The sequence below is a fragment of the Takifugu rubripes genome, chromosome 2 (assembly GCF_901000725.2).
Source record: "Takifugu rubripes chromosome 2, fTakRub1.2, whole genome shotgun sequence".
In the NCBI taxonomy this organism is placed as follows: Eukaryota; Metazoa; Chordata; class Actinopteri; order Tetraodontiformes; family Tetraodontidae; genus Takifugu; species Takifugu rubripes.
This window is the reverse complement of record NC_042286.1, coordinates 7432246-7447588: the sequence shown is the minus strand read 5'-3', so window position 1 is coordinate 7447588 and position 15343 is coordinate 7432246. Positions and strand designations below refer to the sequence as shown.

At 41.8% G+C, this 15343-nt stretch overlaps 1 protein-coding gene across 1 annotated transcript; it reads right to left on the bottom strand.

Annotated features, from left to right (window-relative positions):
* Nucleotides 1–205: 205 nt before the first annotated feature.
* On the bottom strand, nt 206–15252 carry wdr25 (WD repeat domain 25). Its single transcript, XM_003962715.3, has 7 exons — nt 15212–15252; nt 13838–14570; nt 10936–11083; nt 5234–5364; nt 3651–3821; nt 3083–3223; nt 206–2643 (listed from the first exon to the last, which is right to left on the bottom strand). The coding sequence occupies exons 2-7, from the start codon at nt 14561–14563 to the stop codon at nt 2422–2424; spliced, it is 1539 nt and encodes a 512-aa protein (XP_003962764.3). The 5' UTR covers nt 14564–14570; nt 15212–15252; the 3' UTR covers nt 206–2421.
* Nucleotides 15253–15343: the final 91 nt, after the last annotated feature.

The window sequence follows — 15343 nt, the reverse complement described above, 5'->3', positions numbered from 1 at the left end:
TTAGTAAAACCAGCAAAAGCCCATTAACTACAGCTCTATTGTACAGAAAAGACACTGTATGTAAAGGACACTAATGGGCTGATGTATGGTTCCGTATTTATATGAATCTAAGCTGATGGGAATTCAATGTTTATTTGTGGGGGGGGGGGAAAGCTGTTTTAGAGGGCTAACCACATTTAGACAGGACAAATATACCCAACACTGCTCACAAAACAAGTGGTTTTATTATTGTTGACAACTGGCCATCTATTATATATAAAAATATAAGTATTTTAATCACATGGTATAGAATAGGTATGAGATCATACTATAACAGTGCCAACAGATATGATTTTTAGGTACCTATAAAACATATAATTCAACACAAGCAGACTTTTTAAAAACTTAGCTTGGATTTTTCTTATTTTTATATCAGAAGCAGATTTGGGACATGACGTGACACCACAGCATTTTTAATTTGGGGTGGGGGGGTGGGGGATTGCCTTAAACTAGTTGAGAGCTCTGCTTTAACGCATGGATGTTTTCTCTGCTCTGTTGTTGTAAACTGTAAGCCGTAGTCTCCGTCGCTTCACATGTAACACACAGCAGTTTCTTAGACGACGGGGTTAATGCCGCTTGATTTCCAGCATCGACCTTCATTGAAATAAATTAGGATGATGTATTAGGTGCATTAATCATGTGGAAAAATATCCATTCTTCTAGTTTTGTAGCAACAAAGATCACTAGGAAATTCTCCAGGATGGCTGGAACAGAACCTTGTATGCACCAAACAACTCACTGAGATGAAGGTAGACGTTTCTCTTGACAGCCACTGTGTTCTTCTGAAACCAGCATGACCAATTAAGCTATTTTAGAAGAAATTGTGAAATTTGACTGTCTGCGTAAATATGTTGGTGAAAAGACCTTGTAGATAAGAGGGTTTTTTTTCTGCTCCCCTCCTATAATACAATGGTTTACGCTCACAAGTACACATGAGGACAAAGCGACAGCGCTCAGATGTGTGCATGACCTCTTCCATGATACATTTTGAAGGCTTTCTTCCTGCCTCTGTGGGTGAGTCGATCTGAAAAGGCTGGTGAATAAGTTACATCTCCATTTGTCTGGAAGGTCGCGCTGATGCCTTTCATATTCCTGCATATTTCTGGTTTCAGGCTGTTTTTTTAAGATTTGCAAGCTGCTCTTCTCCCCTCTGGCCTTGTCATGAAGGTAGAACTGCACCCACACAGGCCGCAAAAGATTTTTCAATCGTAATCTTTTGTACAGTGTGTCTAAATTGATTTAGAATGAAATTTATCCACTGTATATACGACCGAGAAAATGTAGAATTGTTTTGTTGTGGGCAAAATATGTAGAGACATGAAGATAGGTAGGCACTGCGTACAAGTGATATTACACTATGACTATTTTTTATCCGCTTTACTTTATATTTATGGAATGTTTTGACCCTGGATGAAAATGCTGAAGCGTTTCTGTCCTGTCCTACCTCCAGGTCTCTTCCAGGTACAGGCCGGCAGTCCAAATGTCAACATGCTTGTCTCTGGTGCATGGTTATATATTTTTGCTGTATGTTTATTTATTTAATAAAGACGTGTGTTGGGAAATATGCCAAGGTTTATTTACGTCATTTATTTCAAGGATATTTCCAAAATGTCACTGCTTCCTCCGCTGGTGGATCCAGTTGATTGTAATTTTTTTTGTCTTTTCTGTCATTTGGTATCTCTATTGTTTCATGTTTGTATTAAGGTATTAGAGTTTTCTTCTTGGGTTTTTAAGATCTGTTGCACTGGTTGATAAGCATCTGTGTGCACTTCAGTGTCAAGGTTTTGAAAGAACCTGGCAATGCCTTGACAGATGTCTGCATATTTTGGTTTAGTTTCCACCATTCAGCCTCACTCTTTGATTCTCTAAGCTGTCAGCGTGAAAGAAAATCTTTCATCGGCGCCAGAAAGAACAAAAAGGCATGGAGAAAAACGATGTGCATGCAGAAACTGGAGGGGAAAATATAAAAAAATATAAAATATAAAAATCCCAAAAGACATATGATTTCTTTTTTCATTTTGTTATCGCAAAAAAAAAAACTTTATGTTGGAGGGCAAAGCTGAATATAATGCACAGGGAGAAACACTGCCATTACACCGCCCACCGCTTTAGATAAAACTCATAACAATATGTCCCACTTATTCAAAACTGCCAATAAAGCTACTTTACTCTCGGGCAGCAAAACTTTGCGATTTCAACAACTATTTAAGTTAACATGCTTAGAGGGAATGCCAAATCCGAGTGTGCAGGAAGGGATCTGTGATCAGTTGACTTCCAGCATCTCTGCCGAGGGTTTACGGTCTTATGCTAAGAGATTATCTGAGATAGTCTTGAATATGCACCAGTTTTTGCAGTGCAAATCTGCTTATTCGGCGAGGGCGGTTAGTGCCAGACCTTGATCTCTCCGGCCCAGTCGCAGGTGGCTGCAGTGGCGGGGAGGACGGGATGCTGTGACACACACAAGCAGGCCTGTCTGTGGGCGTGGAGGGTGTGCAGCAAATGAGCATTGTGGTAATTATAGAAGTAAGCAGAGCCGGTGGAGCTTCCTGAGGCCAGGATGCCTCCATCCAGGGAAAACTGGCACCGTACCGCATATCCCTCCACCTGGAACAAGGTTACAGGCTTTAGTCACGACGCATTAACCTTCCGCCGAGAGTGATGTTAGCATTAGCATAATAAAATGTCAGCGCAATAACCAAATTGCCGTTTAGTTGATTGCAGACCTCTGGAGCCTAAATGTTGTGGGCATGTGATCACAAAGAAGCTGAGTCAGTCATTGAGAAAGCGTGATGTCGGCATATCTGTCGAGTTTACTCTGCATTTTGGGGTGATGGTCTAAATTTGGGTCGAAAGAATAGGGGAAATTCTCTTTGGACTTTTTGGTTTTAGTCATTTTAAAAACCGTCTAGTTCTGGAAGTACTGAAGCACAGACATCCACAAAGGTCATTTAAACTGCAACTTAGACGTGTAAATCCAAATAATAATAATTTTGCATCAACCGGGCCTGTCAAAACATTCCATTTCATCTTTGCTGTTTCTCACCTTGTGACCTTCATATCGCCTCCTCTTGTTCATCTTATAAGGCTTCTGGGAGGAGAATGCCGCCATGTAGTCCCCATTGGTTTGAGCGACAAAGGCCTCTTCCAGTGGGTGAAGAGCAAGGCTGGGACATGTGTATCGTTCCTGGATTTAGATGAATGGCCGAAAGAATCCAGAGAGAGAAATTAATTCATGATTTGACCTTTCCTTTTTGTCCCCCAACAGGAAGTGAGCTGCATGTTAACGAGGAGCATTAATTAGATTTACTGAAGGGTGTGTTGTTTCATTTTTTTAACCAACGGAAAATGTGCACAGGCGTTTCAGACTCGAGTGAATTTTTTCAGTGCCAAAACCCACAACAGTTAACGAAACCGCGTTTGAAACAGGTGGGCCACGTATCACACATCATAAAGCACAGTTGGCTCTGCACTGCATAACTGTCAAAATGCGCCGGTTTCACAAGGCTCATTACTCAGTCTGTTTCAAATCCAACTTTTTCAGGGATGTACTGTAAGAAAACCTCAATTACTTTATATAGACATTTAAGAGGAATAGAAAAGGAGATCCTTACGTGGTAAATCTGGTTGGAGAGTTTGGCTGTGGTTTGAAAGTCCCAGGCAATCAGGGTACGGTCTGCTGAGTCCCTGCTCACACAGTCGGAGCTGGTTATGAACTCCACACCACCTCTGAGAAACAGGATGTCCAAGGTCTGCTGGATACTCGCTTTGTACAATTTCACCACCTGGACGGCAGCATAAACACAGGCATGCAAATTCAGAAATGCTAATAAATCATGTGCGCTAACATTTTCTATTAATTGCTCGTGTCAAAGATACCTGAATCCCATTTACTGGTACTGGGATTGTACAGTGCTTAACAGTAAAAAGCTGCCATTTTTCTAAACCTAGTAAGAAGTAAAAATAAATTTCACCAAGCTAATAACCACTCTTGTTTGATTGGTGGATGATATTTATAGCTCAGAAACCTGCGATGTAGTGTAGCTGTAGCATAACCCTTAATAGCTGGCCTTATAAAAATGAATATATATTTGCATTGGCTCTGAAATAGAAGTCGACCCCTGACACATGGGTGTTGGGATGGATACGGCCTGGACACACTGATCCTTGCACCTGGTATTTTCTGCATAATTCAGTTAGTTGCTGTTTGAGTTGACACCACCCAAAAAACTTTTTGTCCTCTCTAACTGACCTATTTACAGACCTCAGAAGAGCAGGCAACAGTTCTGTCTCTTTCAGTGTTTTGCTGATGGAAATTAATCCTTGTTTTGAGGCGAAATACAAAGTTCAGACAAGATTCTCTTGAAAAGATTATAATCAGCCAATAATGAATGATGAAAAGAATTAAATCAATACTTAGAAAATACAAAGGCGAAAGCCCGAGTTTTTAGACTTCATTGGGGTTTTTTTTTTTTGGTTTTTTTTAAAAATTCTAATCAGTTTGTTCACAGGATGTTTGAGAACATCCTGAACCCAGAATTGAGCTTTGTTCACATAAAAAAAACATAGGATGCTGAAACAATCTTGCAACTGAACAGCGAGCCCATTTAGAAAAACCTCAGGCTAATGGGAAAATGCTGTGTCTTTCAGAGCGGCGGCCCTTTTTTGTCTAATGGGGTAATTTCACCCCAGAGCGAGAACCGCACAGCCCAAGGCTAACGCTGACACGCCCGCAGAGTGCTCCAGCCAATTTGCTTTGGGCTGGGCTACACTCATACTGACACCTACTGGCAGAAGTGATCCCTGCTGTATTAATTAAAAAAAGCCCTGCAGAGAAAGGACTGTTTCCCTCTGCTTGCTTTGCTGATGGGAGAAAAATCAATGTGGGGGCTCAGCTTCAGAGAGAGAAAACAGGCTTATCACATAAAAGAGTCCATTAACCTTAATAACAATATCAGGCTGCAGCTTCAGGGGAAAGAATCATGAATGCTGAATTTAATTTTGCTTTAAAATGAGGTGACTATCTACAGTTTTCTTTCCTAAATATCTGGCAGCATGGTGGTGGCCTGCATCTCGTCTGTGGATGAAAGGCATGCGCTCAAAGCTTAGCTGCTTTCGATTTAGGAAAGGCCAAATTTGGTGAAGCCATGTCAATAAAACCCAATAAACCGTCTCCAAGGAGTTTGATAAGTTTGACCTTGCTGCAGCGAGAATCCCAGGCCTTGACCACCGAACTGTAACCCCCACACAGGAACGTCTCTGGAATGCTGGGATGCAAGCCCAGACACATCACCTTGAACTGGTTGTCAAATCTCCCCACCTGCTGCCCTGCAGATGAAAAGACAGGAAAGGCAGATCGAGAGGACAAGATCAATGAGTCCTTTTGAATATCGAAACGCCGCCTGGCTCACAAAATGCTATTATACGAAGAGAAATTGCACACTTTATTCTCCAACTCTTCTTCAAATACAAAATTCATCACAAGGAAGCAAACTAGTTCTTCCACAACTATTAAAATTCCAAAAATAATAAAACCATTGACCTATTGTTGTAAAAGACTACAGCAGAAACAAATTGACTTTGTTTCACTTAAATAAAGGCTTTAGAGTACTAAACTAATGAATTAGGACAAACTGCTGCAGTTTGTTTTATTTGGGAAGCTTGATTGGATTTTTTTTCTGTATTAAAGGTTGTCAAGACTAAACTAAATAGATACATTTACATATTGTTTCCTCTTTGGTTTGGTAATTGTGCACACTGTGAGGAGCCAATCCCCCTTGTGAAGCAGCCATTAGACATCTGTGCAGTAAAGACTGTGTAATTAAACCGAGACCCCTCCTTTGATGGTAACAAGTGAATTGAGGACTGATGAGAGCTGCAGCTAAACGGGCCGTCAAAAATTCAAGAGGAAAAGATGTGTGGAGTTGATTGTTTGAAGTGTGTGTGTGTGTGTGTGTGTGTGTGTGTGTGTCACTTTGGTGATATTCTGACTAAATATGCCTCACGGGTCTATAGACACTTTCTAGCTATCAGATAAAAGCTCTGTTTTTTCTGTCTGTCTCTCATTCATCTTTGACAAAGATCTTGCAGACTGAATCTTTCCTTGTGTGCGTGGGAACATGTGACTACATTGCTCCACATCTGCTGCCAAGCAGGTAGGTAATTTGATTCACGTTCAGTTCCAATTAATATGGCAGCTATAGTGCAAAAAGAAAAAGCGGCATATAAAACACTGTTATGGCTTTAGGGTGTTTTATCAAAATCAATTAAAAGCGTAAAAAAAAAAATGGTGGGTTTAAATGTGATTAAAAGTGACAGGCTAGTTTCCTTGGAAAACAATGAGGAGGGCTACAAAAGGAACCAGATGAACACGAACCAGCGGCTCAGGCGATCGCTATGCAAAGTAGAGCAGCTCGGGGCTGACTGGTTCCCCATTAATTTAGCCAACAACCCCCTCCAAAATAATTGAAAGAAAAAAGTCACAGACAGCCCACAACAAACTGCACTGCACTGCACACCACATACTCTTTTACGGGGGGGTCACGGGCTGTAAACTGCACCGAAAAAGGTCCATATTTGACGACAGGGTGGGGGAACACGCTCCTGACTTTGAACTGCAATAATCCAAAGTTTTAACAACCAATTTCTCTGGGCTACCCCTTAATTAGCTTACTCAGGGTGATGTGCAGGAGATCTGTCACTGAGATTTAAAACTCATGTTTGGCAAGGCGATGAGAACATCAGCCTTCCCCTCACAGTAAGTAGGGCCCTGTCATATTTTAATTAAGCAAGATTAATTAGGCTCCTTTGGAGGGAAGATAAGGGGAAGGCTGCAGTGATCGGTCCCTGCTTCACCATAGTTTACTTTGCAGCCCAGAAAGTGACACGAACTGACATTAAAGTGACAGAGACGTGGATGAGCCTGGTTTGACAGCAGAGGGGGACCTGGGACGTTGTAGATTTTCTCCTCATTAACTGACCCACCCATGTAGGTTGCAAAGCTTGCTTTAAACAGGCATCTCAAAGTAGATATTGGGAGGGAGAAGTCATGATAAACAACTAAAAAACGTGAAAAGCACGCCTTGTTCAAAGGGAACATAATGGTTTGGTTTATATGATTCTCAAAGAAGGTGAATGCGCTAAAGCAGATATTTGATAAATATTAAAAATGTTCATCATGTTTAGGTAAATAATGATAATAGAAAAGTCTCTAGGAGGAGGAGAGCAAAACTCAAAACCGACTTGATTAACAACAATCACCATGGCAACTGCACACCTCTACATGTTACGGAAGTTTGTGTTCAGTTTCAAGAGACAAATACTGTATTTATGAGATAAAAACCTCCCAAGTTTAGGAAGTGGTTATGTCCTGTAACAGCACATTGAACTTGGTGAAGAGATCTCGGATCGATTGATAAGCTAGAAGTGGAAAGAATGCCAAATCATCACACTGTATTGAATTATTATCACTTCGCTGCTCCTCTGTGTCATTAAGGGCTGCTGACGCTGACAAACGTTGGAGAATATGCTTCACACATGACAGATATTCAACCCACGATGACGTTTGTTTCATTTCTCTCAGAGGAGAGACGCCTCTCAAAAGTGTCAGTTTACCGAGACTCATTCAGAGGCTGCAGTGCAGGTAAGTGCTTCCAGTTAAGATCCTGCAGTTCCTGTCCTAGGATGTGCAGCGCTTCAGCCTTTAGCTCACATATATTCTTAACATTCATTAGCACGTTGATACATCACATCCTTTGTTGAGATAAAGTCCTGCATGTGATGTTACAAAATCAGTGTTCTGCTGCTCAGAATGACCCACAGCCACTCAGCCACAGTTCTTTTTCTCTCTGCTCCCCGCTGGACTGGCACAGGCTCCAAATTGCCTGTAGGTGCAACGGCGAGAGTGAACGGCTGTGCCTCTCTGTCGGGGCTTTGATTAATTGTCTACGGTGTGCTCCTGCCTGCAGGAAGTCAGCTGGGATCAGCTCCAGCGCCTGTGGTCCTCTAAAGGATAAGCAGGTATAGTAAATGGATGGACGTGCACAGTGCTGGTGCACACAGCTTGCAGGTCATTCGTTTAAAAAAATGAATTCATGACAATAGCGTGTGTTATTCTGCAAAGTACGAGGTGGACGTAATATGTGCTGATTCTACATGAGTGCTGGTTCTTCCTTTGTGGGTTTTTTTTCTTTTCTGTTGGAAACCTTCCATTCCAACAGTGCCGGAAGGGATTTGGACAGAGAAGCCAAGACCTGCTCACACAAGCACACGCTGACATGTCCACCTGTAGCAGCCCGTCATGGGCATATCTTATTCTGCCAATCAGCCAGGGAAGACGCTGACAACAGCTGCCACTTCACACTAGAGCCCTCCAGATGAAATTCATTTATTCCTCTCACCCACTCCTGCTCTCCCCGTTGGTCTTCATCTGAATTCATCCTGCCTCTTTCCATTCCTTTTTGCTGCGCTCTCCCTTTTCCTTCTCCTGCAATATGCTTCTCTCGCCCGATACACTCCTCTCCCTCTCCCGATTGCTTCTCAGCAGTGACACACCGTTTGCGCTCCGCTGGGAGCGGGTGGAGGATTTTACAAATTAAATTGGACGCGGAAACAACTGAAAACGCCGGCAAAGAAAATGGACCCGCACGCTGTTCCGGATGCTTGGCCTCCTCTCGAAATCCATTTTCTGTAAACACGGCCGCTGCCGCAGCATTTGGTTATGTGACTCTGCGGTCAAGCATGGGGATCAATGGCTCCTCTTCCCGGCAGAGAGCATAAAGATGACATTCCCCCTCATTAGAGAGCCACATCAGCGTCCCATCAGTCTCTGTAGATATACTGTACCAACAGGGTCTGCTGCAGAGATGTTGTAATCTGTGCTAGTTTTTAGAAATTACTGCACTTCAGACATTGTTAGTTTTGTGAAAGCAAACAATGAATCATATTTTAGTGATATAAATCCCTTAGTAACTTAGCTTTCATTATGGATGCCACTTGGGTTTCATGTCTTGGTAAACTGAATATTCCTGTATGTGATTAGAAATGTCAGACACTTCAGACTACTTGTATTAATAAGTAAGAACCCCTCTGCACAGCCTGATCCTCAGATATGATGAACCTACAGATAATAAAGAGAGTGTTTTAAGAGAGGGAAAAAAGCACAGAAGAAAATTGAGGGTACAAATTGCTCCCACAATTTATTTGTGTATTTATTGGACCCGTTTTTTTGGACGTTCCTTTTTGACCATTAGGTCCTGCAGAGCAGCCAGCGCTCATATGCAGAGATATGAAGATATGTGTTTGTCATCCAGGTTGTCGGGGATCCACCCTGTTAGCTGTGTGTTGCATCTTTCTCTTCTGCTGGAGTTTCATCAACTTTTCTCTCAGCTTTTTTTTTTACTTTCAAGGTGGACGTCTTCATCGGTAGATTCCATTTCCCTACTGTGACAGCTGACTTTGTATTTCTGTTTCATCTGAAGTGGAAGACTGTGTGGGAAGTAAAGGAAAGCGAGATTTCTTACACTTCACTCTGCTGCGCTCCCTCAAATCTCTCCTCCAGCTGTTCTCATGTACGTCTCTCCTGCCGGCCACCTCTGCCAGCTTGCCTCCACCTCATCTAAGTTTTCCCAGGACTTTCATTAGTACTCTTTCTTTTTCAGCTCTGCATCTCCTGGATGTTTTTTTGAGCCATTTTCTGGTCTTCGAGCGACCCACTGGTTCTCCTAAAGGTCCATTCCAGAAACCACAACTCAACAACAATCCCATTTTGAAGTCTCTCCCTCTCTTAAGCAGTAGTTCAAATACCTCGAGTATAGACCCATCTGTGACTCATCTTGCTCTGTCTGTCCAAGACATTTCCACTGGTGGACGACAGTTTGCAGAAGCATTCAAGAGACTTATTTTCAAAGCCTCATTTCTTTCTTACATCTTTACTATGATGCCAGAGTCTTTCGATCAATTAAATATAGATTTTAAACCAACTTTTATAATTGAAGATGGACTCCCCTCCTCCATGAAGAAACCGAGGACCTATCTCAACAGCAGCCCCGTGCCACCTCCTGCCATTTTGAGATAGGTGGAAGGAATAACTCTGTTCTCTCTCTCTCTCCCCCTCTCTTTCTCTCGGTCTCACTCACTCCATCCCGTGTTTATTATTGACCCCCTTCCTGCAGCTGCCTGTGCATTTAATGGGTTGGCCATGAAATTATCTGTAGGCTTTATCGGCAGTATTGACTGACATGCTGAGAGCGAAAGTGCAAAGAGCAGCACGTCATCACAGCCATGTGTTGACCCAAAAGATGTTGTTGCCACAGGGGCTTTAAAACAAGGTTTGTGGTCCATGTGCTTATCCTGGTGGTCTGTTTGTAGCCCATTCTGGAATGAACAACGTGCTACATTTGTTTCATGTTCTATAAGTGGACAAGACGAACAGATCCAATTATAATGCGTATTAAGTGTAATGCACCGAGACAATCTGCGCTGTAACAATGTACACCATCAATCAAATGCCAGCCCATAATTTAACAGCCTGATGGCACAACTGTAGATTTCTTAGAGTTCACTTTGAATCAAACTTTGTTAAATACCTCTGAACTATTTCAAAGGTATTTGAACTAAGACAAATGCACATTTTCCAGGTCAAGTAGGGTCAAGCGTAAATAAAGTACAATTTATACAGTTATGAGGGTTTTTGGTCCATACCAATTTAGACTCACTCCAGGCATGAATTACCGACTGCAGTGCCTACTGAAAATTTGTCTTGTTTTTTCCCCAAATACGAACAATATAGTTTAAAAAAAACTTGCAAAAATCAGCACAGAAGAAATGAGAATTAGTTTGGTGCGGTGGTATTTTGAGATTATTGTTTTCATCAGATCAGTCTGAAATGTTGCTGCTCACCCGTCTCCACGTCTGTAATCACAGCCGTGTTGTCGAACGAGCCTGTAAGAAGACGCCGCCCGCAGGGGGTCCAGCAGGCATCTCGCACGGCTCCCGTATGGCAGGTGTAAGCTCTCAGGCATCGGCCGCTCTCTGCTCCATCCCAGACCTGCCACGCATGGAGACTTCACCTCAATCCAAGCAACAGCAATTGATTTTAAATGCACAACCGTCAGACCACACAGGTTTTAATGCATTTAGTTCAAACTGAGACTAAAATAAAAGAGCAACATTTTATCTTACACATTTAGACAAACTCCCCACACCTTTTGTGACTGAAAGAGATAGAAAGTGGTGTTTTTCTTTCTAGAGGAAGAATGCGCTGTATCCTCTGGCCCTGAAAGTCCTTCTGCGAGAATGAGGCACTGCGAGTGACCTCTGCCTCCCTTTCACATAGAATCCTAGCTTTCTTCACCTGAACTCAATTGTTATGAGGTGAAATCAAATGACTAGCGAATGCTGCTCCATTTTTGCCATTAGATCTACACAATCAGGCCTATTTGTTGAATTTGCAAGGGAAAAAAATCTTTGAAGATGAATCAATCCACCTTTGAGTCTGCCTGTGAATCAGTTCTATTGTTTAGGTGTTCTATTGTCACAGATCAGTCTGCTGATTATGGAGACAGCAGTGTACAAAGCTTCTCTTTCATCAGATGTGATTGTTGCAAGTGCGCCAAAATCAGACCCTACAGAAAAATCGGTTATGAATGAATTGTTAAAACTAATATTGATTTTATTTTTTATTTTTTTGGCACTGGTTGATGTTATGGTGTCTTAAACCAGCATTTGGCTCACAGATGAGTGGGAGTAGAATTCTCAGAGAACAAGAAAGAAAACTTTCCATAAAACTCCTGCAGAGAAAAATGGCTGGTGGTCCTCTGCCTGCTGACTAAGGTTCATTACAGTAATGACAAAGTCATCTTTTGTTTAAAATCCTTGGTCGCGACTGGGCCACAGAGGAACTTTGAAGACTAGTGTGAGGCTCTGCAGATCCCTCCACGAGCCTCTCTTAGTGTTTCATTATTAAAGCTGTTTCCATCACACAGCATAAGAAAGTCAGCCCAAGCCATCTCTCCTACAAGAGCCAGGCTGGGGAGGGGGCTGCTGCCGCATGGAGGGGGGTTGTCGTATTAATGTGGCAGGCGATGCTTTAACAAACAGATGCCGCAGGAGCCACCGGGGAGAGCAAAGAGAAGAGGGAAGAGCTGCACTGTTAATTGCACAAAGACAAGAGTGAAAGTGAAGAACTGATTACGTGCATTTCTAAACATTCACCAACAGATTGGGGAAACACTGCCATCTCAAGGTAAATGGAGAATCCGCTCTCTAAGTCACTCACACATCCACACAGACTGAAAATGTTGAACATTGGTTCAGCCTTTTCTTCAAATCACTACAGCACAACTTGAAAACAAGCCCCTGTAATAACCCTGAGCAATGTTGGGCTTCTGTCAATGAACACTTGTTTGTTTGCATCCCCTCCAATTTCACCATTCACTTGGCAGACACACAGAATGGATATGTGCAAATGACTCAGTGGGCTAATCAGCTTCCTAAATGACTGGTGGTAATTAAAGCTAAATTGGTATTCGTGTTATCAACTTAGAACCTCTGCCTCACACCTGCTGTAGCCATGGTGACGACAGCTGCAAACACGCTGGAATAATAATAGCGTGACTCTCGCTGTTCCTGCGAGGGAGTGACAGAGAGGATGAAGGTGGGGACAGTGGCGCTGGGGGGGACAGTTGTGAAGATACACATAGACTGGAGCATTAAGACTTCACAGAGCAGGGCTCCTGTCTCTTCACACACAGAACAAAGAACACCACAATGCATGCAGCCTCTTAATAATTATGCAATCAGGTTTGCTCATTCAGAATGGACAATGTTCAAAGAAAACATGTATTTCAATTTACATATGTTTAAAATGAAAGGAATGAACACTGCAAAATAACCAATCCAACAATAACAATGAATAAACACATAGGTGACACGGTATTTCAAAGTATAAAAACACATTAGCATTGCCTTTTTCTTACTGGTGGCAGTAGCAGAAGTGTTACTAATACAAATAGCAGCATTGCATTTTAGGTACTTTTTTTTAGGTTTTTTTTTAGTTCATTATTCTCCAGAATGATTAATATCTCAGTTGAAGAGAGATATTTGCATTTTTGGAATGAATATTTAACTTCATTCAACTTTAACTAATAAGTAATCCTGATAAGGAGCTAATCCTATTCTCTGCCATTTAACCAGAAATCTCTAGTGCGTGATTAGAGTATAATAAAGTGGTGCAGCAGGGCTGAATATGTTTTAATAAACACAGTAAGGGCGTGTGTGTGTATGTGTGTTTTAAAGTTGCTTTGATATTGTTCCATTTGATAAACCCTGTAAATTGCCATGAAATCAAGGAGATTTCGGATAATGAAGATATCTTCAGGGTTTAAATGAAGTGCAGGTCCTCCGGTCTGCATCGCTACAGCTAGCTTGGTAAACTGGAGAAGAGCACAAACATAACTGAAATCTGCTCACCTTATCTGCACCATCTTACACAAACTGCCAAACCAGGCAGCCTTAGTGCTGCAATTGTATAATCATGCAAATAAACTCATGCATTAATTATTCTGAGCCCTCTTGGGATGCTGGTAGAATGCATGTTGTCCTTCTGGTATGGTAACATTTAGCTGCTGGCGAGGCACCCACATGACCTGACCTTTAGGATAGGGAAATCAGGGGTTGTTTCCCTGCTATGAAATAAAAAACTGCTACTGAATGAATATTTATATGTGGGGGGGAAAACCTGTTATGGGAGGCACAAGAAAAAAACCTGATCACAGCTTTCAGCTGAGTGGATGAAACATACCTTAAATGTTTTGTCCATGGAAGCAGACAGCAGCAGATGACTAAGATGAGGTATTGGACTCCATTGCAAAGTGTTCACAGGACCCTGGTGACCTCCCAGGCTCATGAGAAGTTTTCTTGGTATCCCAGCTACGCCAAGTTTTTCATCAATATAGTGTCTAATTCGCTCTGAAACGCCAGACAAAATCGGGCTTTCTGTTGTTTGATTGCTTTTGGTTTGCTCTCCTGTAAATTTGGAGTCCTCCATGGCTGCGACGGTGCCCAGTCTCTGCCTTTTAGGCATGTAAGGTCTGACACCAGATAAGTCACTGCAAAGTCGTTTGGATGATTTCAACCTATTATCAGATCTTTGTATGATGTGAGGAAGCCTCTGCAGGGATGACAGCCTTCCCTCAGTTTCACCTACATTCAGAGGTGCCCTAGAATCACTACAAAGATGAGTTGCTGCTGTGTTGTCACAGCAATATGGTGAGGCTAAGTTCAAAGGCTGTGAATGGCAATATAGTGAAGATGTGTTTCCTTTTGGGATAGTTTTATGAAAGTCCTGCGCTGATCTAGCTGCCTGAGGTATGAAGCTGTGAAGACTTGGTTCTACGCCAGAGGACTTCCACGCTGTGACTTGCTGCTTTTCATAACAAGATTCAGTTTGAGTAGACGTCCTGGCCATGTTTAGTTCAAAATTCTCATCTTCTGATTCTGAATCTTCATAGGCAACTAGCGAAGACATTTTCTTCCTGTTGAAAATTAGAGGGTAAAAATTAGTTTACTTCGTAAAATTGCGCTGCTAGAGTGACACTCAGTGGTTATTTAGTGTGTTGCACCGATGTGTTAGTTACTTTAGAAAAGCGACTTCAGCCATGAAGTGCACCGATAGCGAATTTTGGGAAGGTATTAGGAATTCTTGAAGTTTGATTCATTAAGGTGAGAAAATAGTTCAACAGCATTTTCACAAGATGATTTAAATGTCCCTAAATACTAATCAGTTTTTGTCTCAAACAGTATCTCATCCAACGTCTCTTTAATTTCATAGGAAACAAAGTAATAAATAAGATTTAAAAAAAACAACAAAAAAAAACCAATTAGATCAGCATCCAGGCATCTTAGCCATACTCCTATTTTATAGTTTATTTTTCTGACGTCTTTAAAGCCATTCAGACAGTTCACAAAGAGAACTTGGAACTACTGGTTATCATTTGCTTCCTACGATTAAGCCATTACACCTCAATTATACCTTTAAACACAAGCTGGCATACGAATAATGAACAAAACATGCATCTAGCTACAACCAATTCTAAGAAAAGGACAGAGAAAAAAACAAGAAGATGTAAATTTCAGTTGACTAAACCATGAAAGCAATCTTGTTTAATGGTTGTACCTGTCTTTTGGTGAGGGGTTCCACGCCGGAAGTGTTTCAAAAACACAACAATCTCAAAATCCCGACAAAGCATTTCAGATTAAAAGCATCGTACCAATAAGTACAATTACTCCACGATGTGTTTAAGACTGT

What these genes read in the sequence shown, in the direction of transcription:
- wdr25 (XM_003962715.3), bottom strand. Translation starts at nt 14,563, where the DNA reads ATGTCTTCGCTAGTTGCCTATGAAGATTCAGAATCAGAAGATGAGAAT. An exon ending in CCATGGACAAAACATTTAAG is followed by an intron (nt 11,084 to 13,837) that starts GTATGTTTCATC and finishes CATGCGTGGCAG; the next exon opens with GTCTGGGATGGAGCAGAGAG. An exon ending in GGCGATATGAAGGTCACAAG is followed by an intron (nt 2,644 to 3,082) that starts GTGAGAAACAGC and finishes ACCTTGTTCCAG; the next exon opens with GTGGAGGGATATGCGGTACG.